The sequence below is a fragment of the Centropristis striata genome, chromosome 1 (assembly GCF_030273125.1).
Source record: "Centropristis striata isolate RG_2023a ecotype Rhode Island chromosome 1, C.striata_1.0, whole genome shotgun sequence".
In the NCBI taxonomy this organism is placed as follows: Eukaryota; Metazoa; Chordata; class Actinopteri; order Perciformes; family Serranidae; genus Centropristis; species Centropristis striata.
The window spans coordinates 12,795,032-12,818,945 of record NC_081517.1 but is presented as its reverse complement, the minus strand read 5'-3'; the positions used below and the strand labels follow the sequence as shown (position 1 = coordinate 12,818,945).

Sequence of the window (23,914 nt, the reverse complement as noted above, 5' to 3'; positions counted from 1 at the left end):
TTTAATTTTTATTTTTTAATTTCAGCTGCAGTAGACTGAAATCTCTGCTGTGAAATTAATAATTAATACATGAGAGGGACACATTGACGTCTTCATTTAGAGTATAAAATAAATATATATATTATTTCTATTTGGAGCTGTCTGATGTTTCAAAATCCAACTTGATCATCTCAATTATTTTATTTGTTCTGAATTCTTTTTTTTTAATTCAATTTTTTGTTTTATTTGTTCTGTTATTTAGGTTTGGGGTTGTTGGATTTTTTGTATTGTTTTTTATTGTTTTTTTTTTGCTCTCTGCCGACAGTTTATGGTTTGTTTATTTTAATTATTATCTTTGCCCCTTAGTTCAACAGTTTAACATATTTACTGCAAAAACAAACAAAAAGTTAAAACTAATATTGAAATAATCAATCACTGTTATTTTTTAAAAACTGGCTCCAGACTGTTTATCCAGACATTTGTTTGTTTGTTTCCTTTCAGAGAATAAACGGATGACCGACGAACACTTTTCTTATCAAACCAAATGTCGTTGTTGTTGTTATTATTATTATTATTATTATTATTATTGTTATTATTTGGAGGTTTGTAGCGTCTCGTTTTACTGGACATTAACAGAAGGGATGAATGATGACTCTGTGCCTTGTCCTATGCAATATGACATTTTTATTCTGAGGATTTTATTTGAATGTTTGAAACGAGGATTCAGCTGACGGGGGGGTTCCACTTTAGTCATTTTATTTTCTACATTAAATGGAAATTATTTCATCTTTGTCCTCTTGTCTGGTTTTTATTTATGATCTTTGTCTTCTGGTCCATCTCTCACAGTTAATTATGTCTTGGTTTTTGTCTCAATTCCTTTTGAAACCTCAGAATAAGGAAATATAACTTGTTAATGACAAATTGAATGTTTAAATTATATTTAGTTTTACAGTGCACCTTTTAAAAGATAGGAATGAAACTGGAACGTTTGGAGTCAGTGTGCAACTGAAGTGGAGATTTCTGGCAAATAAACTATGAGACAAACTAATTTTAGAGAAAGCAGCATTTAAAGACATTATAGAATTCCATACATTCTGCAAGACGCAAAGTAAAATGTTAACTAAAATATTTAAACTCCCCAGTTGATTACTGAAATTAAGACAATAATTTGTATTACAAGGTTGTGGCACTGTATCAATTAATTAATGTGTTAAAATTTTCACACATTTCCAGAACAGGAATCTGAAATTTCATAAACACGTTCGAAATTCATGTTTCATTTTTATGACATGAATCTTGAACCCGACATGGCACCTTTGACAACCGTTGAAGATTAAGAACATACGCTTAAATATTGCACTTTAGTACGATTTGCACTTTTTATATTGTGTTTTTACTCAACTATTTAATCTATTTAGTTATCAAGATAAATAGTTCAAATTACAAACAATATTTTTTCCATTTGTTTTATTTTTTCGACAAAGATATTCAATGCATCATTAGATACAGAGTTACCAAAATTATATTGTTAAGCAGTACTTACCCTGGGCCCTAAGGGGCCCTAGGGAATCACTGCTCAGTCCTTAGCCCTGGCCCTTATCTAACTTATTTTAAAACATCAAAGAATCATGTGCCCCTCTACCGGCCATGGCTGCCCATGTATGGAGTAAGATAGCTGTGTGATTAATTACACATGGAGCCATCTCTAGCTGTAACTGCATAATTGATTACATGTGGTGATTAAACAAAAACATTACTGCCCACTGCTCCACATACAATATTTCCTTCCACGCCACCTGTGAGGGTAATGTGAGAAACACAGATTACAAAATGATATATAGTCACAATCCAGCATTTTTATATGTACACTCATCAGACAATTGCAAAAACTGCATGCATAGATGGATTCTTGTTTCTATGAAGTTATATTACATGTTGATGGTTTTTTTTAGCACTTTTTCAGAAAGTGTTTACAGCGTTGAGCTTATATCTGACAAAATACCCAGGACAAAATAATAACAGGATCCACACCTTGACATAAAGTGGGTGTGGTCTCCATTCCCATAATTTCATACACATTTTAGCTCACTTCCAGACACAAAAGTGGGCCCCAGAGGGTGCAGAAGTTATATAATCTCTCCATAGTCTTGCAGCGGTGAGTAATAGTGAGGTACATGAATGATTAATATATTATAATACGAAAAAGCAATGAGCAAATCAATCAGAATTACAAACCCTCCATAAACAGAACAACAATGACAATTACCAATGAATATGTTCTCCTATTTTACACTAACTGCTTTCATGTAAAATCATGTAACAGGTCTACTCTGTGCATTTAACAGGAGAGATGATCAGAGGTGCAGAGTTTTTACCACCATCATTCAGACCTGGGTTAAAGTATGGGAAGAGTTTCTCAGTGAAGGAGCAGCCAGGAAAGGAGAAGAGTAGAGCTGCAGCATCTACATCATAAAAGGAGACCAGACCCTCCTCATAATCCACAAACACCCCCACCTTCTGAGGAGGAGACTTCAGAGAGAGACTGACCGGAGGGTCAGCAAGAGCTTTGTACTTATTTCTTTTCCTCAGCCATATAGTCCAGTAACCATCCTCGGGGCTCAGTGGGATGTCTTCCTTTCTGTTGATCGACTCTCTGGCCACTCCAAAGTCCCATTCAGGCTTTCCTTTAACTTGAACCTCAAAGTAAAATCTGCCTGAAGAGAAACTCTGCTTTCCTAAAACACAGGGATTGAGAGAAAATCTCTCTGGGTTTTCTGGGAGATTCTTCTTCACATCACCAAGACTCACTTGTTTGCCATCACCAGACAGGGTGAGAGCAGGATTTGCTGTATCAGGATCAAGAGTCACATCCACTGCAAACTGCTGGACTCTCTTCAGTTCAGCTTCAAGCAGCTTCTTCATCTCTTCACTGAGTGTCTCGCCCAGCTGAGCCACAGCTCTCACCACAGTCCCCTCATATGATGATGGACGGACGCTGACCTCTGTCCAGTCCTTGGTGGATGGAGAAGTTTTCATGGATGGTAAACTTTGGAGAAGATTAAAGTGGTCCTCAGAGAGTGAGAGCTGCACCACCTCAGTGTTTCTCTTCTGTAGCTCAGAGATTTCCTGTTCCAGCTCTATGATGAGGCCTTCAGCCTGTTTCTGTGTTGTTTTCTGCTTCTCTTTGATTGTTTCGATGAGATTGGCTTGGCCTCTCTCAACAGACTCCTTCAGAGCAGTGAAGACCTGAACTCCTTCTGATATCTCTCTGTCTGCATCTTTCTCACTGAGGTTGACTGAGTGTTTGATCTCCTGAATCTTCAGTTGTCTCTTCTGGATCATCTGCTGAATTTCAGCCTCCAGCTCAACCTTCTGTTCTTCATATCCTTCTTTCAGAGGAACAACATCATGCATCTTGTGGTCTGAAACAGTGCAGAGCATGCAGACACACGTCTGGTCGGTCTTACAGAACAGCTCCAGAGGTTTATCATGCTTCGTACACATCCTGCCTTCCAGGTTCTCCACAGCGTCGATCAGCTGATGTCTTTTCAGGCCTGACATTGTCAGATGAGGCTCCAGGTGAGTCTCACAGTAGGAGGCCAGACACACCAGGCAGGACTTCAGGGCCTTCAGTTTGGTTCCAGTGCAGACGTCACAGGGAACTTCTCCTGATTTGCACACTTGCTCTGATTTGCTGCTGGCTTCCTGCTGAGCTGACTGTCTGAACTGAACAACCATCTCAGAGATAAAAGTGTTGATGAGCAGTTCAGGTTTTGTGGCAAAAATATTTTCGCACATCGGACACTTCAATAGGACATTGACATTCCAGTGTTCATTGATGCAGGTTTTGCAGAAGTTGTGTCCACATGATGTGGTGACAGGATCAGTGAACACACCCAGACAGATGGAGCACCGAAACTGATCTGCAGATAGTAGACAGTTGGCGGTAGCCATATCTACACCCTGAGAACACAAATTAATATGTTAAAAATAGGATAGGAAAACTCCTGTTTTTGTTGGTTTGATAAATGTAAGAAGAAAATAATATATTTTTTATATATAACTTAATATAAAACTGAAACACTAGCTTCACACAAGCTCACAGTTGAGTGGCCGTATGGTAGTTCAACTTTTTGTAATAACGAGACAAGTGTCAGTATGAAAAAAGAGCAACATCCTGTCTGACTATAGCTGAAGATTTGTGTTACAGCTGGTGGCTGAAATTAAAATATGATCACTTGTACTCACCCGTGTTTGGCAGAGCCTCTCTGTGCTGTTGTAATGGACTTGATGAAATCAGTTTAATTCGTCTTTTCTCGACTCTAACTCTGGTGATGATCTGACAAACTTTCTGTTTCTTTTTGAGTCAAGTGACGTTTGTAACAGGTATAACAGGTATGGATGCCATTAAAGTCACCTGGTAGCATCCTTACCTCCCCTAGTGAGGCAGAGCTCTGTGGTTTGGATTAGGCATGGGGTTCATATGCCTTTGCCAAATACAGAAAAATAGCTTCATCTATTAAATACAGTGACTTAAATCATCAAATGTCTGTTTAATTTGTCTTTTATTTTCTCAACTTCAACTCTGCTGTCACTGACAAACTTTCAGGGTTTTTTTAGAGGTGTGTGATGTTATCATAGGTTTGACTGCATGCCAGTAAAGTCACCTGGTGGTTTCCTAGAATGCCCCACTGTTGCCATCAGAGCTCTGTGGTTTGGATTAAGAATAAGGATATTTCTCTGCCAGATTGAAGCAACTCAAATCAGCAAATGTCTTTGGTTGTCAATATGTTAATTTCTGCTCTGCTTGCAACTGCTACAGATCACAGCATCATTTTAAACAGACTGAGGCACTGGGTGGGGATATCTGGTACAGCTCTGGAGTGGTTTTATTCTTATTTGTCGAACAGGAAGTTCTGTGTGCTGTTAATAACTTTATGTCTCCATTTGCTGCAGTGAAGTATGGTGTGCCACAGGGGTCAGTCTTAGGACCAATTTTATTTTCACTGTATATGCTTCCCCTTGGTCAAATCATTCAAATCACAATAGCTCTAATCATTTCTATGCTGACCCCGGTATGCTAAACTCATTGAACAGCTGCCTCCATGAAGTAAAAAACTGGATGTCACAGAATTTCCTTCAACTAAATGCAAATAAAACAGAGATCCTTGTTATTGGATCCCAGCAGATGGCAAAACAAATACTGCAATCTGCTGGTTTCTTAATTGATAACATTACTCCTGTCACAAAGAATCTTGGAGTCTGCTTTGATGATAAGTTATGTTTTGAACAACACACCACTAAGCTTGTGCAATCCTGTTTTTATCACCTTCGAAATATTTCTAAAATGACACAGAGACCATTTTACCTCATCACACTTGGGTTACTCCAACTGCCTTTTTACCTGCCTGAACCAAAAATCCATTCATAGACTCCAGATTGTCCAGAATTCAGCTGCCAGATTTTTAACGAGAACCAAGAAATATGATCACATTACTCCTGTTTTAGTGTCCTTACACTGGCTCCCAGTATCTTTTAGAATTGATTTTTAGATTTTACTGATTACTTTTAAGACCCTTCATGGCCTCACTCCCTGCTACATCTCTGACCCTCTTAACACCTTACACAGCAGTCCGTACTTTGAGATCCTCGGGCAGAGGTCTCCTGACTGTTCCAGAGGATGAAAACTAAGGGGGAAAGAGCGTTCGCAGCCAGGGCCCAGAGGCTCTGGAGCCAACCTGGCCGAGGAATTCAGGTCGGCAGAGTCAGTGATCTCTTTTAAATCTCTTCTTAAAACATACTTTTATCAGAGAGCCTTTACTGATTTTACCTGAACTTTACCTTTCCTTGAACTGTCTTTGAATCACACAGAACTACGTATATCATTTTATAACATTATTTTTATCTGTTGTTTTATGTCTGTTTTTAACTTGTCTTTGTAAAGCACTTTGTAACATGTGTTTTTGAAAAGTGTTCTATGAATAAAGATTATTATTATATTATTATTACATCTTTCCTGTTGGCTGTAAATGTTGTTTTCAGTACAGATAGTAACTTCTAACAGCCTGATCAAGCAAATGCAAAGCCCCCCTATCCATGAAGATGCTTTTCCTTTACATGTGACACAAATTGATGCAACTTCCTCTAACAGCACAGACAGCTCCTCCCTTTCCAGGCTTGGAGAAGTAAAGGACACTTAACTTTCTCTTCACTGGAAACTCTCTGTGCCTGCTGGCAGTTTAAAAAAGGGAAGCAGTCTTTTTAGAAAAATCATTTCTTTGGTCATAATCAGAGATGTCAAGTAATGAAGTAAAAATATGCTGTTACTTTACTTAAGTAGAAATTTGGGGTATTTTTACTTTATGTAACACCGCTGTGAGGTGGTGTTTTGATCTTGTCACTTCCTGTTTTACTTTGAAATAGTAACTTTCCTCTCGTTTCAGGTCACTTGCCCTTCCCCGTGTGTCATCTGTCTGATTGTCTCCCCTAATTACAGATTGTGTTCACCTGGTGCTTCCTCCCTCCTTGTGCTTAAATAGTCTGTGTTTTCCCTTGTCTTGTGCAGCCTCAGATTTCCTTGCTTTGCCTTTTGAGTATTCCTCACAAGAGTGATTTTTCTTTGTAGTTTATTGTCAGCTTAGCGCTAGGATTTTGTTTCATAGTTTCTCTTGTCAGCCGTTTTGTTTCCCTCCCTTTTGGAGTGATTTTGTGTTCATTTTTATTTCCCCTCTTTAGTCTATTTCCCAGTTCATTGTAGAGTTTTGTAGATTCCTTTGCCTTGGTAAAGGCAAAGGAATGAACTCCTTCTGATATCTCCCTGTCTGCATCTTTCTCACTGAGGTCAACTGAGTGTTTGATCTCCTGAATCTTCAGCCGTCTCTTCTGGATCATCTGCTGAATTTCAGTCTCCGTCTTCCCCAGATCTGCCTTCTTTTCTTTATATTCTTCTATCAGAGGAACAACATCATGCATCTTGTGGTCTGAAACAGTGCAGAGCATGCAGACACACGTCTGGTCGGTCCTACAGAACAGCTCCAGAGGTTTATCGTGCTTCGTACACATCCTGCCTTCCAGGTTCTCCACAGCGTCGATCAGCTGATGTCTTTTCAGGCCTGACATTGTCAGATGAGGCTCCAGGTGAGTCTCACAGTAGGAGGCCAGACACACCAGGCAGGACTTCAGGGCCTTCAGTTTGGTTCCTGTGCAGACGTCACAGGGAACTTCTCCTGGTTCAGACACTTGTTGCTCTGATCTGCTGCTGCTGGCTTTCCGTTTAGCTGACTGTCTGAACTGAACAGCCATCTCAGATATGAAAGTGTTGACGTGCAGCTCAGGTCTTCTGATGAAAACCTTTTGACAGATCGGACATTGGCACCTGAAATTATTATCCCAACGTGCATTTAGGCAGTTTTTGCAGAAGTTGTGTCCACATGGTGTGCTGACAGGATCAGTGAACACATCCAGGCAGATGGAGCACAGGAACTGATCTTCAGATAGTAGACAGTTGGCTGCAGCCATATCTACACCCTGAGAACATGATTGAGAGTGTAAAAACCCCAGCATTATAATTGCAAAATGATTGCTTATTTGTAATGTTTGTCACTAAAGCCCAAAGAAATTAACAATGTCTTTAAACATGTGATACATAAAATATTCATCCACGCCTTCTGTCCTTTCGACCTCTGCTTCAGATAAGGAAAGATTGCTACTTGATGAGTTGTTCACAGCAGTAATGGGTTAAGAACTGGCTGCATTCCAGACAGCCTTTAGTGTTTTAAAGTCTGTATGGATTGACCAAAGTCACACTATTACTAAAAACAAAACCAATTGAATAGAAAACTGATTGATAGAAATGCTACAATTTCTCCCATTGTACAGTAGCGTTTGTGTTTGTGGTGAACAGGTGAAAACAATGCAGTAGGTTACATGAAATCCAACAACACACTAACTGTCCGTCACTCGCTCTCTTCCCACAGTCTCTGCCACCTCTTCTAAATTTTCATAGCTTGAATATAATTTAAAAAAGGACAGAAAGAAAAGTTTTGTTGAAGTAACTTTTTGCTGTACTCACCAGTGTTTGTCAGATCTGTTGTGTTGCTGGGAAGGTCCTGATGAACTTGTTTTCCTTGGACAGAAAAACACACTTTTATTGACTTCCTCCACCACGGTCAGCGTGACGCTTTTATTGTGAAAGAATGCAAGTTGAGGGGTGCTGTTTCCGGCGGTGGGTTGTCAGTTGGTTGACGGTTGAGTCCAGGCAGGAGAGGCTGCTGCTGCTGCTGCTGCTGGATTCAGGAGACAAACAAAATGGACAGTCAAGGGAGAAAAGTCGTGGTTTGTGACAACGGAACCGGGGTAAGTCTGAAGAGAGGCGGCGCAGCTGTGTCCGCCGCTCCGGCTGTGCGGTTTGATAAGAATACTGGAAACAGGAAGTTGACAGGGAGCTAACGATGCTAACGCGCTAGCTCCGTCTGGGTGTGAGGAATGTGTCTGTCAGCTAGATTCAGCTCATTCATCCACAGCAGGACCACAGCTGGCACATACCAGCCCGGCTATTGTTTATGTTTATCGGCATCACACCGTCAATTTACCGGAGAGCGTCTCTGACAGCTCACGGTTAGTTTAGCTTCTCTTGTAGTTAGTAACTTTAGTATCCGGATTAGCACAGTTAGCTGCTGCACAGTTAACCTAAACTCAACATCAGTCACCTTCAAGTAAACACACAGCATTAAGGCACATTTAGATTAAAATACAGTTATTAATGTGATGTCCGAGCCTGTGGTGGCAGCGTTAGCTAGCTTCCTGTCCTTTGCTTTGTGAATTAATTATGTTTAAAGCAGAGCCACCAGACTCAAACTGTCAGTTATAGTTGAAAATGTTCATCTTTTCTCCACAGGATCAACATGTTCTTTATTTGTCAGTTTGCTGCGTTATGTTAGCTAATTCAAATGACCCCGCCCTCGTTAAAAAGTGCAGTGTTTGATCACACATTATTAACTACAGCATGCCTTTAAATGGTCGTGCATGTCAGTTGTAGCTTTTAAAAAATACAAAATGAATTTAAACTAAATCGCCCAGTTAGAGTGAAGTGAAGCAGCCCGCAGAGAGTGGCACTGGTTGCGGAAGTTGATGCAGTTCTTCCATGTAAGGAAACTTGTCTGATCTGCTGCAGCTGCCTCCAGTTTCAGTGCACACTTACACACAGTGGTGGAGAGTCTTCAGATCCTTTACTTAACCCTCTGAACCCCACCGTTTAGGTTTGAAAAGGATGCTTTCTCAATTTAAAATCTAAAATTTCCATTATAAAAAGTGACCTAAACCTCCCTAAAAATGTTGATATTTGTGTTAGAATCTCTTTATTCTACATGTGTAATTTTAAAATAAAGAGTTTGCACTAACCAGATCTTCCTCAGAGACACTGTGAAGACATAATTGATTCTGCTGAGACCAGTGGTCATGTGACAAATATTCACTGAAAATCTGTTTACACAGAGCAGAGAGGAGAGGACAGGAGAGGCTGTTTACACAGAGCAGAGAGGAGAGGACAGGAGAGGCTGTTTACACAGAGCAGAGAGGAGAGGACAGGAGAGGCTGTTTACAAAGAGCAGAAAGGAGAGGACAGGAGAGGCTGTTTACACAGAGCTGAGAAGAGGGGCCAGGAGAGGCTGTTTACACAGAGCTGAGAGGAGAGGACAGGAGAGGCTGTTACACAGAGCTGAGAGGAGAGGACAGGAGAGGCTGTTTACACAGAGCTGAGAGGAGAGGACAGGAGAGGCTGTTTACACAGAGCTGAGAGGAGAGGACAGAAGAGGCTGTTTACACAGAGCAGAGAGGGGAGGACAGCAAATAACTCAAAATGTGCAACACAATTGATTTTTCAACATTCGTTGCACTTGGAAAAGTGTTTATATATAAATTCCACTTGATTCCAATTTGGGGGAAAAAAATCAGAGAAATTCAACTCGTATTTTCTTTTTTATGATGTTTGTCATTATAACTGTCTTCACAAAAGAGATTTATATATTGCAGTGAAAAACAAATCCATAGAAAAAAGCACGAAATCTCCATTATTGAGGGGCTGAACACAGCATTTCCTGCACCAGTGCGTTTACACTTCCCTAATTTTTTTTATAAATGATTAACTATGGGAAGTCTGTTTGCTGCTGTTCTAACACTTAATTACTGAGGAACTTCTGCTTCAGTTAAAAAAAATCCCAGTGCACACTTGAAAACTTTACTTTTATTACATGAAATGACACATCTGAGACATTTTCAGGGGAAAAAATGGTAAAATTAGTCGACGTTCTTACCGTCATTTTGTTTTTATTGCTGAGTGATATACAGATAATACTGACGCTGGCCAGATGGGACTGGTCCACATTACAGACAGTTCTCTGTTTTGCTCAGCTCATTCATTGCAGTGAGCTGATGCTTCACTTCCTGTGGGAGTTTCAAAACAAAACTATTTCAGTATGAACATGAACATTGCAGGGATTAAATAGTTTTTATTTCATGTTTTATCAAAGCTTGTTCACGGAGAGTTTCAGAGAACTACGCCTGATATTCTGATGTTACATCTAAGTAACAGTGAGCTTTTAACAAATGGACGAAAGAAAGTGTTTTCATTCTTAATCACTGTGGTTCACACTGACCAAGTCTGACTAGAACTTGTTGAAACCTACAGGAAGTTGCTTTAGTTAAACCTTTTACTTCATTATGATAATTCACATGTTTTTCTGTCTTCTTTCATCCTAGTTTGTGAAGTGCGGCTATGCAGGCTCCAACTTTCCTGAACACATCTTCCCAGCGCTGGTTGGCCGGCCAATCATCCGCTCCACAGCTAAAGTTGGCAACATTGAAATCAAGGTGATTTTGCCCTTTTCTGTTTTTTATTCATGCATTTTTTTCACAGTGCAGCTTGTAACTGCAAGGGCTTCTTTGCATGTATCAGGTCGACTGGTGCAAAGTAGGGCTGAACAAATCATCAAAATATGATCAAAATCACAATATGGCCTGCTGAAATACGATTTTACTTTAAATATTGTCGTACTGCAGTGATGTAACAGCCTACATATCATATTCTACAGACTTAAGAAAACAAGTTTGGTACACATGCTTGGTACACAGTACTGCAAAAAATCAGACTTTCATCATGTCAACATGTTTGTTGATGAAAATAATAATAATAATAATAATAATAATAATGTGCATTCCTGATTCCAAAAAAAACTTCATCATTTGCTAATAGTTTGTGACATATATTCAATTGAAAAATGTACAAACATAATATATTTTATCTTCAAACTGATAACCTTTTGTTCATCTGTTTTTATTTAATAATAACAATTATAATACATTGCATTTGAATAACACTCAAAGACACTTAAAAGGGAATAAATAAATAAACAAAGAGAAAAAAAGTGGCCGTAGGCTGATTTGAAGATCTGAGTTTTGAGGTTTTTTTTAAAAAGATGGACAGTGAGGGGGATTTGCGGATGGTTTTTGGGAGTGAGATCCAGAGGGTGGGAGATGGAGAATGCCCTGTTACCCTCTCGACTTTTATGAGATCAGGCTTGTAATAATAATAATTTCATCTAATATTACAAATCAATCGCATAAGTAAATCAGTCAAAAATAATTGCAGTTTGACATATCTTTTCAGAACCATTAAGCCCTCATGCAAAGTGTAAAAAAAAGTTAGAGTTGTTAGATATTATAGTAGAAAACAGAAGTGATGATGTATTTTAGTGCAGGGATCTTTAATCAAAAGTTTAAATAATTTCAATGATTTAATAAGGACATATTGTGATAAATCAGCTGCAGAAATGAAAACCTTGTGTGTGTGTGCTACTGAAACAACTGTAGGAAAAGCAGCAAGTGAAGAGTGAACATCTGCTACTCTGAGGTCTGTCTCTCAGTCTGTGACCTTTGACCTCTCAGGACCTGATGGTGGGGGACGAGGCCAGCGAGCTGCGCTCCATGCTGGAGGTGAACTACCCCATGGAGAACGGCATCGTCAGGAACTGGGATGACATGAAGCACCTGTGGGACTACACCTTCGGCCCCGAGAAACTCAACATCAACTCCCGCGACTGCAAGATCCTCCTGACGGAGCCGCCCATGAACCCCACCAAGAACAGAGAGAAGATCATAGAGGTGGGCTCTCTAATGCAATGCTCCCGATGGTTCAAGTTTTTACACAGGCTACTCTGTAGGAGGACAACTTTGTCTCAATCGACAGAAATCCAGTAAAAACAGCCATTAAGGTCAAAATTTGAACTTCTGGCGGTCCTTGAACAGATCATCAATAACAAAGCTTTCCGTTATAAAACGTGACCAAAACTTGTGTTAGTGTCAGAATCTCTTTATTCTGCATGTGTCATTTAAGAGACACTGTGAAGACACGATTGATTCTGCTGAATCCAACGGTCACGTGACAAATATTCACTGAAAATCTGTTTACACAGAGCAGAGAGGAGAGGACAGGAGAGGCTGTTTACACAGAGCAGAGAGGAGAGGCTCTTTACACAGAGCAGAGAGGAGAGGACAGGAGAGGCTGTTTACACAGAGCTGAGAGGAGAGGACAGGAGAGGCTGGAAACATGACAATACTTCAATATGTACATTATGTTGAGAAAAATGTTTTTTTACGATGTTTTTAGCGGTTTTTCCATTTTTTTCTGATTTCTGACATTCTAACTGTGTTATTCTGCACAAAGACATGCTTGAGTTGTTCTGATTGTGCTCATTCCATAGAGCAGCAGGACTTATAGATTTATATATATATTTTATATATTGCAGTGAAATACAAGGACACAGTGAGCAAAATGTGAAAAGAGCCAAAAACACCCTGAAACAGCTTGTTGGGGTTCAGAGGATTAAAAAGAAAAGTACTGAAGGTCTTATTATTATTGCAGTTTGTGTAATACCTTGTTTCTCTCCTGCCAGGTGATGTTTGAAACGTACCAGTTCACAGGAGTTTATATCGCCATCCAGGCTGTCCTCACTCTCTACGCTCAAGGTTTGTTTGTCTCACGATCACCACTCTGAACAAAACCGTTATTATTCCTGGTGTCCTGTGTGAGAGACATCTTTCTGGTTGTAGGCCTGCTGACAGGAGTGGTGGTGGACTCTGGTGACGGCGTGACTCACATCTGTCCGGTGTACGAGGGCTTCTCACTGCCCCACCTGACCCGCCGCCTCGACATCGCAGGGAGGGACATAACACGCTACCTCATCAAGGTCAGTTACTGTTATGGATATGTGCGAAATACTTAGTGGTGGGACTTTGATGCAGTTTGTGGAACAAAGTGTGTGTGTGTGTGTGTGTGTGTGTGTCCGTGTGTGTGTGTGTGCTGCGTGCCCGTGTGTTTGTGTGCAGCAGATTTTAACATATGGGTTCAATACTTTTAGTCATGTAATTCATACAGGTGAGAGGGATGGCCGTTTGGAAGGAACCTGCCAACATGAGCATCTATAATATTAACGATCAATTAATCGCTATGTTTTTATACTCCAGTATGTTTACATGGGCTAAATAAACGATATATACAGTACTGTGTAAATGTCTGTTTTGATAACGGATGCTTTAATTTTGAAAGGACAAAAAGAGACTTCCCATAGATCGTAACACTCTAACTCTAGTGAGATTAACCTGTAAAGATAACGTCAAGGAGTTCAATGTTTTATGTTTTAGCCACCGAAGAGGCATATTCATATTTTTCATAATTAAATGTGTTTGTGTTTAAATAAGTTTTGGATTAAATTAAACCTAGTCATTCATGCTAGCAATATTTGATTCAGTAAGCTGGTTCTGCTCAGATTAATCTTTATTATTTCTGTGTGTTTTAGAATTGTTATTGCAACTTTCAGTTTGCAAACTGTAGCTTTATCCAACTTAATTCTCAGCTCATTGGCTGATTGACGTACAGCGACAGAACTGAAGGATCGGCGTGTTTCAGCTCAGTGATACTGATACGCAGTCAGAGATAAAAATCGATCGATTCTGTGTGATCTTCTATGTGATCGACCAAATTCTTAACGACCATTAATCGATCATCCATTAATTATTGAATCAAGACATGAATCATTTTACATTAAAATGTTTTATTGCTTAATGTCAAGGCCTTAAATGTTACCGTTAACCCTGCACTTTACAGTCTTTTTAGTTTGTTTATTTTTTTTCAAATCTGGAATTGTGAAGACTGCAGAATGTTCTCTGAAACAGTTTCAGAGGATTTTACATTTTCAGTGATTAAATAGGTCCAATTTTTCAACCTAGTTGGAAAGGTGGAACCGGGTATTTAAATGACACATTTTATGTAAAACAAAAGAAAAATCACATAATTTGGATCAAGGTGATTGTATTTAATTATCATCAAACAAAATATGACCAGACAGACATGAAAGATTTGATTGAAAAAATAAATAAAAGGATTCCTGTTCTGTCAGCATTCAGTATAAAAGAAAAGCAAAATTTGACCAAAATAAATGTCAAAATAATGGTTTCATATTTTATAGATAAATATTTTCTTTCTAACTGTCAAGTCAAACTTATTTTTTCATTTTTTTTTGTTTCCTTTTCGTCAGTGACCCCAGTTTTCTTTGGAAACGAGAAATGTGCAACTGGTTGCTTGACGCAGTTGTTAGATTCACATCTTTGCATTCCATAATAATAATAATGCTAACGATGACTCTGCCCCCAGCTGCTCCTGCTGCGAGGTTACGCCTTCAACCACTCGGCGGACTTCGAGACGGTGAGGATGATGAAGGAGAAGCTGTGCTACGTGGGTTACAACATCGAGCAGGAGCAGAAGCTGGCGCTGGAGACCACCGTGCTGGTCGAGTCCTACACGGTCAGTCACGTCTGTTCCCTGATGACGAGGTGGCAGTTAGAGGGTATTTAACGGTGTTAAGACGTCATTAGATCCTGTTGTCTCCTCAGCTCCCGGACGGCCGGGTGATCAAGGTGGGAGGGGAGCGGTTCGAGGCCCCCGAGGCTCTGTTCCAGCCTCACCTCATCAACGTGGAGGGGGTGGGCGTGGCCGAGCTGCTCTTCAACACCATCCAGGCCGCAGATATCGACACCAGGTGAGCCGGCAGCGAGCGCAGGAACACTCTATTATGTATCCTGCTACCATTGAGCTGCAACTAACCACTGTTTTGATAGTCGATTAGTCATTGATTACAACAATTAGTCGACTGATCGGATTATTAATTGTACAGTTGCTGAATTACTTATTTAGCCATCAAACTTTTTAATTTAGTTGGAGGTTCTTTTAAGCAACTAACAATGAAGACTATATACAGGTGCATCTCAGTAAATTAGAATATCATAGAAAAGTTTTTTTGTCAGTGATTCAATTCAAAGAGTGGAAATAACACATTACATAGGCCCCGTTTACACGAGGACGCTCGCGGGAAAAACGACAAAATATTTTATCGGAAGTGCCTTTCGTTTAGACGGTGACGGCGTTTTGGGGGCTTAAAGACGCAAAAATCTGAAACCACCTTCCAAACTGGAAAAGTAAAATACGCTCCGCCGTAGCGTGTCCGTCTACACTTACAAGACGCAAAACTCTGCTCAGATCTGCTCACGTCACGTATGTGTTTACGTCACATACATGCTCCAGTACAGGAAAATAAACAAACGTGGGATTATTTCCATGCGTCGGACCTTCAAGCTGCTCTGGCAGGTCTAATAAACTTACAGGGGTCTTTCCACCAAATGTACAGGATCTGTACAGATAGTATTACTGAACAGAGAAGGATCTGTAATTACCTCCATCACATTTTGGATGCAGCAATTCGTCGGAGGCAAGCCAGACGGCTTTGGAGGAGACCTGGGAGATCTAGTGGATGGTGGAGAACTTTGTGGAAGGAGTAGCTGATGAAAATGTGTGGCGTGAAAACTTTTGCATGCCCAAAGATGCTCTTATCGCTTTAAGTGATGCCGACTGGCATGCATACAATCGAATTTCACACACTTTTGCATCACCGTATGCACGCAGATTTCCTCCCGAAAATGCTCGTCTAAATGAGGAATAAAAAGTGAAGACGCAACACCACTTTTGCGTCTTCTGTTCAGACCGTCCTCGTGTAAACGTAGCCATAGATCCATTACACACAGAATGAAACATTTCACGTCTTCATTTATTTAATTTCTTCTAATTATAATGGTTACAGCTTACATTTAATAAAGACCTAAAATTCAGTGTCTCAAAAAATGTTAATATTACAAAACCAATTTAAGACCAATTTAAAAAAGTATGTTTAATATGGAAATGTTGACCTCTGAAAAGTATGTCCATCTATATGACTCAATACTTGGTTGGTGCTATTTGACTTGAACTACTGGACATAGTCTTTTCCATCATATTCTAATGTATTGAGATGCACCTGTACACTACCGCTCAAAGGTTTAGGGTCGCTTAGAAATGTCCTTATTTTTGAAAGAGAAACACAATTTTTTAAAATTAAAATAACAGACACACAGTCTCAACATTGAGCATTATGTTAGCAGCTGGAAACTGTAATACAATGATCCTTCCTCAGGCTGATTGAGTATCTAGAGGTAAAGTTTGAGATTTGTAGGTTAAAGTTATTATATTTGATTCGTTTTGTTATTCATTTCATGAATCAAACAGTTTGTTTTCATGTTACATAACAGACATTTTCTGGGTAACAAACTTTTGAGCGCTAGTGTACATGTCTTCTTCATTCAAAAATATGTCTATGAAACTGCTGCTGGTTTAGCTTTTTTAAATTTTTAGTTGCCAGTTAGGAAATGCACCTTTTGGTTTGGAGAAGTAAGGCGCTTTTAAGACAACGAGAGCCGCTTTCACCCTCAGACGGACTGAACCATCTTATATTGCCAGGAAGAGTCTGCATCAAGTCCGACATGTCTCATTTTCAAATGTTTGTGCATTACCGACATGCCCCCATGATGCAAGATCCACTTTACAAATCTTGCAGCCAATCCTTCTTAAAAGGGTTTAGGGTGAAATACTTTTGAAGTTTTGGGATGCTCCTTGTCACTGTTTGGTACGCTCCATTCTCAGTAAAGATAGTAATGATGTAAACTGGCTCACCCCTCAGAGACTCGGCTCCAGAAAACACCGTCAGGTCTGCACAGCATGAAAAACGCACACTATGACGTAACTCATTTTTGATAGCTACATTCATCTGCAACTTATTTTGTCATTGATTTTTGACAACTAATCATTGCAGCCCTAACGTATAAAAGCTTTATCATAAAATAAGACACCTACAAATCCAATGTGGGAGTAGAAATCTGGACAAATATTTAACTTTTTAGTTGATTGAGTTTAAAATGTTTATAGCTGTTATGTAATATTATTAAAATCTCTGAAACAGAGTGTACAGTCATGGAAAAAATGATTAGACCACCTTGTTTTCTCCTGCTTTCTTTTTCAATTCAATGGCTGGTACAACTAAAGGTACATTTGTTTGGACAAATATAATGATAACAACAAAAATAGCTGATAAGAGGCGTTCCCGGTGGCACACCTGGTAGAGCGCGTACCATGAAGGCATTGTCCTCGTAAGCGGGCGGCCCGGGTTCGAATTCGACTCGGAGCCCTTTCCCGCATGTCTTCCCCTCTGTCTCCCCATTCACTCTGTCCTATCAATAAAGCCCAAAAATGACCAAAAAATATCTAAAAAAAAAAAAAAAAAAATAGCTGATATGAGTTTAATTTAAGAGTTGATATCTAGACATTTCCCATGGGTTTTCTTGATGATAACCAAAATCATTATCAAGAAAACCATGGAAAATGTCTAGATATCAGCTCTTAAATTAAACTCTTACCAGCTATTTAGTTTAGTTTAGTTGTACCAGGCATTAAAATGACCAAAAAATTTAAGAAAGCAATGGTCTAATATTTTTTTCCATGACTGTAGATCACCATAAGACTCTGAAAATAATGATGATCAACATGTTTAAATATATAAATCAAACCATTTGTCCTCCATCTCCGTGATCCTGCGATCAGGTCTGAGTTCTACAAACACATCGTCCTGTCTGGAGGCTCCACCATGTACCCCGGCCTGCCGTCCCGCCTGGAGCGTGAACTGAAGCAGCTGTACCTGGAGCGGGTGCTGAAGGGGGACGTGGACAAGCTGTCGGTAAGTTCACCAACCAAAAGAGAAGCCAGAAACAGGGCAGTCCGTGGCCTAGAGGTTAGGAATCGGGCTTGTAACTGGAGAGTCGCTGGTTTGAATCCCGGTACTTGCAGGTCTAGGACTGAAGTGCCCTTGAGCAAGGCACCTAACCCCCCCCTCCACAGCTCCCCGGGCGCAGTAATGTGCTGCCCACTGCTCCTTGCATGGTGTGTTCACTTGTTTGTAAAAAAGGATGGGTTAAATGCAGAGGTTGAATTTCCCCATTGTGGGATTAATAAAGTACTCTTCTTCTTCTTCTTAAACACCTGGCTGACAGAGAATACTTCACTCCTCTTCTTGCTTGTCAAATTTGACGAGAACAAAAATATTTAAGTGTCCCCAACAGATCAAAGGCTGCAAACCTCTGAACCAAACCACACCCAGTTCTGTGAGCGGGTTTGTTAATATATCATATGGTTAAAGATGGAGGGTAAAAGTTTTCCAGTCACTGAGCATGAGGCTCTGTTGATAAATCCCCAGACTTGCACTGTTTTTAGCATTTATTGCTAATAGTACAGTAACTATTAGGTATTGTGCAGAACTGTCACGGCCTGGTGCACGCAGCTGCACACAAAATACAGGCTATGTAAACTGATGCATGTAATGCAAAAACAAAGTTCACAAACACAAGTTCTGCCAGTAAACATTTAGCTGTATGGTGTTAGCAGCTGGAGCTGGAGCTTATCTCTGCTGCTTAACAGAAAAGATGATCTCTGTTTTACAGTCCCGCTGTATGTTTAGTGTTCATACAGTGTAATACTATGTGTTTGAAATATTTTTACCATGAAAATAGTAACACTGAACAAGTGTCCAGCAAGCAAAATGTTTGCAGGTCTTTGACACTTCTGTCCTTTCAGAAAAAATGAAAGCAAATATCTCCCTTTGCATTAGTTATTTCCCCTCTGTACCGAACTTGCACCTAACCGACCCCTAAATGACTGCTAATAACAACAGAAGCTTGCATATTGATATATTACATAGAGTCTTTTGGACCAACACAAACCTAGTTCTACTGCTGGTTCTGGATCATAGTTGGCTCAATGTACGAACCTTCTCAGAACCTATTTGCTTTTCCACAGAGAGCCACGTCATTACGTCACTGTATATGTCTCCGCAGGCATGATAGCAACAATGAGACGACTTCGTCTCTAGAAATGTTGCTCCTGTCTCTGCGAGCAGACATTGGCTGCTAGGAGACAGTTTTAATTATAACTGTCACAATGTTTTAGTTGCTCTTGTTGGTCATGATAATCCCCTGACAGAAGCGGTCCAAAACCAGCAGAGAGTTGGTGTTGCTCTGGAACCAGTTTTCCTGCAGAGAGCCGGTTCTGTGGCTGTCGTGAAGACGTGAAGACCTAAATCCTAAATAAATTTTCTGATGTGCAGTAGTGAGTTGTGATGGTGCATCGTATGTTTCCAACCTTGATTTTCATCCTATATAAGATGTAAACTGCGACTCAGTCTGGTTGATCAGAAACAGAAATTCAGTGAAGAAAAATCTGACTACAGTCATGGAAAAAATTATTAGACCACCCTTGTGTTCTTCACTTTCTTGTTCATTTTAAGGCCTGGTGCAACTAAAGGTACATTTCTTTGGACAAATATAATGATAAAAACAACAATAGCTCATAAGAGTTTAATTTAAGAGCTGATATCTAGACATTTCCCACGGTTTTCTTAATAATGATTTTGGTAATCATCAAGGGTCTAATAATTACTTCCATGACCGTATATGTCACTGCTTCCTCCTCACAGCTTTCTTGTGCAGTACTCTGATCTGCCACCAGGGGGCACTGCAGCCACAGTCTAATAAATTCCTTCAACAGCTCAGAACCGTCTGTCTGTCTGTCATGGTCCCGTGATGACGAGGTGAAAATCTAACATCTCATTGTTCCTGGAGAGGAAGCTGGCTCTGCTGCTCCTGCAGCCTCTCTGGGAAATCCTCCAACCTGTAATTAAAAGACAATCTTGGGTCTATTCTGGGGAGCTCACGGGGCGGCGGGGGTTTCAACACGTTATTATCTCCTCCTTTTCTCTGTTGACGCTCTCTGCTCCTCTTTCCGCCTTATCTCCACTGCAGAAATTCAAGATCAGGATAGAGGACCCCCCTCGGCGTAAACACATGGTGTTCCTGGGCGGTGCCGTGCTGGCCGACATCATGAAGGACAAGGACAACTTCTGGATGACGCGCGAGGAGTACCAGGAGAAAGGGACAAGAGTGCTGGAGAAGCTCGGAGTCACCGTCAGATAAAACACAAACAGAACCCCCCCCCCTTTGTCCCCCCACCTGCTCCTGGATGGTCACCGTGTCATCCATCCATTCAGAAAGCAAGGAGGGATGGAGGGGAACAGGGATGAAGGATTGAGGCTGAGAAGTCTCAAAAAATTTGCCCACAACACTCAAAAAAAAAAGAGATTTAAATTTTAAGATGCAGAAGATAGTGCCATTAAGTACTCAATTTAAAGGAATAGTCCAGTATTTTAGCAAATATTTGTTCTCTTGGTGAGACGATGATGAGAATGAAACGGCTGTTGGAGCCTGTTAGCTTAGCATAAAGACTGGGAGCTGGAGGTGCGGTCCAAAGTAACAAAGCCTGGCCACAGCACGGCTTTTCATCATAGTAACACGTGTCAGACTTTAGTTATTCAGGATAAAAGCAATTTGCTATTTTTTTGGGCTTAATTGGCATAAAAAATATCAGAATTTTAATCTATAGGTCTATAAATGTTCAAAACAGCTTCAATGTGAGAACATGTTAACAGTGTTTTAGCTGGTGTTGTATAAGCAGCTGCAGAAGTTACAAACAGCACAAAAAACACTGTGTGAAACACTGAGCTTTACAACAGAGCAGCAGCAACATTAGAGCTGGAGACAACACGCTCGTCTTGCTGTGAATAGTGAAATGATTATCCAAGTGCTCTGAGGCTTCAATAAACGCCAAAACCGCTGTAAAAATGTAAACAGTTGGCATGAATCTGGATGCAGATACCCAGGATGATCGGTGGTCACTTAACTGAGCTGCAGGTTATGAACTGGACTTTTTTCATCACTGTGGACAAGAATTTGATTTTCAAAAGTTAAAGAAAAACCCTAAAAGTTCAGCCAGGTTATGAGAAAAGACAAGAGGTGATAAAAATATTGATAGGCTCCCTAACATTACCCTAAAAACAAAATAATCTGTGAGCTTTAAAGGCGCTGCCAGATGGATTTGTTGCCTCGACACAATACGACATTATGCTTCCTTTCTTTGTTTCCAATCTTTATGCTAAGCTAACTGGCTGTAGCTTTATTTTTTACTCTGAAGACACGAGAAAGAAAGCTATTAAAGCAAATAAGTGTATTTTCCAAAATGTTGAACTATTCCTTTTAAATATGAATCATCATGGATGATAAAACTGTTTGCTTTGATGAAGTAGAGATTCTTTTTTTTCCGAGCAGCTCCTGTGACTCATGTTTTTTTAATTGTGTGCCTTTAACACAAGGCCAGAATGAACTCCTGAGTGTGTTCAAGTTAAAGATGAAGATCATTATTGTTATTATTATTATTATTATTATTATTATTATTATTATTATTATCGATGCATTTGAGTTCCTTTCCGAGACCTTTGCCATAAAAAAAACGTGCCACCTAATCTGTCAAAACAGATGTCGGCTTTAAAGATAATGGTGTCAGTGTGGAGCATCAGAGATCAGATATCTGATCACAGATCATCACAAACTGAGCATCACTTCCTGACGAGTGTTTTTAACTCTGCACCTTGTTTATTTCTCTGCTGGGACGTTTGCTTTTTGCTTTCTGAGCGCGGAAGTTTCTTCCACAAGATTTAAATATGAAGATATGAAAAACATCTTAAGGCTTTTATTGTTCCCGCCCTCTCGCCGAACAGGAATCCTTTTATTTTTTTTTCCTTCTGTATCCACTTTACCACCAACAAATCAACTGTTGCAGATCTCAGTGGAGTTCTAAGAGAACGGTTTGCATTCCTTAACGAAGAGAAATCGTCGAGTCATTCCTCAGTTTGTCCCGTCACATATCAACAGCTTCCTGCAGCTTCTCTGAAACGTGTTCAATGAAAAGTCAGAACTCTTCTGTGCTTCACTGAACAATTATTTGATTTTTCAAGAAAATATTTTACAGGATTAATCATTTAAAAAGAAGTTAGTTGCAGCACAACAACAATTTGTGAGTTTTCAAATCTTTACAGGATTTGTGATGGAAAAAAACACGTGTTTTGATATTTTACATTCGTTTAACGTCGTTTTTTCCCACCTTACTGAAGAGAAAGTTTGCATTCTTTTTTATTATTCATTCTTTTCATAACAAGTTTAATGAGCCACTCAGTGGAGAAACAGATCTGTGATCAGTGACGTGGCAGTCCTGGGTCAGTGCGACTCATTTCTCTGGTGCCAATAATGCACCGAGCTTTCAGTCTTTCTGCTCATGTTCCTGATGATTGGAGTGCTTTCTGTCTCAGAGGAGACCAGGACAGGAACTCTGACTGACAGCTGAATCACTCACTGTGCTCACAGTGAAGCTCTCGGCCCGCAGCAGCTGATCTGGGTCCAGTCATTGGCTGGTCCTAGATCAGATGTTAGGGGCACAATGAAACATATCCTGTTTGAGGAGGAAATTATTCCATGTGTTGGTGTAGGAGGAGGAGGAGGAGGAGGAGGGGAGGTGTGGTAGGAGATGATCAGTGTTAGTGGATCATACAAACATTTCTGGATCACATGATCATTTCTGTGCATTAAAACGTTAATGTTATTAAATGCACCTTTTCTTTTCCTGCAACGGCAAATCACAAGTTAAACTGTGAGCTCGTGCTCCGTTCAACTAGTGAAATCGTTCTGGGATGTTTGTGCATCTCTAACAGTGAATCTGCTCTCAAGGACGACGGAGTCGCTCCCTTTCATCCTGAATCTTCCTGTCTCCACACCTCCCTCTCCTTCCTGCTACTGAACATGAATCTGTGGGTTTGTGGCTGCAGGAGAAGGTGAATTGTGTTGAAATATTATTTGTAATATTAATAAGAATCCGGTGTCAGGAAATGGAGGCCACGTAAAAGCTGGTATTTGTGGTTTTCCGTCTCGGTTCTTATGTGTATATTGGAGGCACTTGGCTCACATATATAAATATAAATGTATAATTTCCTTTTGACAAACACGGTCATCAAGTGCCAAGTACAGTTATTCTTGCAGGATGTTATTTTTTGTCGTACTTTTTATGTTTTGTTTATAGCATAACTGCCAACCGCTGATTTAAATAAAGTAAAGTGATTTATAGACGAGTCTCTGTGTGTTCTGCAGGATGAAACCTGCTGCTTTAGAAAATCAATGTTGCACGCCGCCGGCTGCTTCTCATGTCCGACAGTTTCCTGGGTGCCTACTGAGGTATTCCCTCTCCCTGCGGTCTCCGTGGTAACGGGATTCAAACACCAGCTTCACCACAGGGCCGTCACATCGCCCCCTTGTGTTCAGGAGTATCAGTCTCCACGTTTTTCTATTTATTATTTTTAAAATACATTTTAGTGAGAAAATATATTCACGTCAACCAGACCTTGACATTTCACATAAATTTTATCCCTTTGATGCTCTAGGAAAAAACTAAAAAATAAAGTCAAATAAATAAATGAAACATACAATCAAACATACCCATCTCTGTATGTCCAGACTCTCTTTTGATCTCACATTCCTGTCTTCATTAATTTGTGCCTAAATTATTTAAAATAATAGTTAAACTATGACCTTGGAG

General features: G+C 40.0%; 2 protein-coding genes across 4 annotated transcripts; one reads left to right on the top strand and one right to left on the bottom strand.

Annotated features, from left to right (window-relative positions):
• Positions 1-2,304: 2,304 nt before the first annotated feature.
• On the bottom strand, positions 2,305-7,497 carry LOC131970108 (E3 ubiquitin-protein ligase TRIM21-like). Its single transcript, XM_059331389.1, has 2 exons — positions 6,816-7,497; positions 2,305-3,275 (listed from the first exon to the last, which is right to left on the bottom strand). Exons 1-2 carry the CDS (start codon positions 7,495-7,497, stop codon positions 2,305-2,307), a joined length of 1,653 nt encoding a protein of 550 aa, XP_059187372.1.
• On the top strand, positions 6,562-23,443 carry actr2a (actin related protein 2a). Of its 3 annotated transcripts, XM_059331435.1 has the most exons (11): positions 6,562-7,116; positions 8,114-8,334; positions 10,735-10,845; positions 11,920-11,985; positions 12,094-12,135; positions 12,927-12,999; positions 13,084-13,220; positions 14,684-14,833; positions 14,923-15,068; positions 17,993-18,125; positions 20,242-23,443. In XM_059331435.1, exons 2-11 carry the CDS (start codon positions 8,287-8,289, stop codon positions 20,410-20,412), a joined length of 1,077 nt encoding a protein of 358 aa, XP_059187418.1. In that variant the 5' UTR covers positions 6,562-7,116; positions 8,114-8,286; the 3' UTR covers positions 20,413-23,443. The 3 variants fall into 3 exon arrangements, with proteins under 3 accessions (XP_059187418.1, XP_059187404.1, XP_059187412.1); XM_059331421.1 differs by having other exon boundaries at positions 11,920-12,135; XM_059331429.1 differs by lacking the exon at positions 8,114-8,334 and having other exon boundaries at positions 11,920-12,135.
• The last annotated feature ends 471 nt before the right edge of the window (positions 23,444-23,914 follow it).

Bases quoted from the DNA above. Each gene is read 5' to 3' on its own strand.
- LOC131970108 (XM_059331389.1), bottom strand. From the start codon at position 7,497: ATGGCTGCAGCCAACTGTCTACTATCTGAAGATCAGTTCCTGTGCTCC. The intron at 3,276-6,815 runs GTGAGAAAGATG...TCAAACACTCAG, and splicing joins CAAACACTCAGTTGACCTCA to TCAACCTCAGTGAGAAAGAT.
- actr2a (XM_059331421.1), top strand. From the start codon at position 8,287: ATGGACAGTCAAGGGAGAAAAGTCGTGGTTTGTGACAACGGAACCGGG. The intron at 12,136-12,926 runs GTGGGCTCTCTA...CTCTCCTGCCAG, and splicing joins ACAGAGAGAAGATCATAGAG to GTGATGTTTGAAACGTACCA. The intron at 18,126-20,241 runs GTAAGTTCACCA...TCTCCACTGCAG, and splicing joins GGGACGTGGACAAGCTGTCG to AAATTCAAGATCAGGATAGA.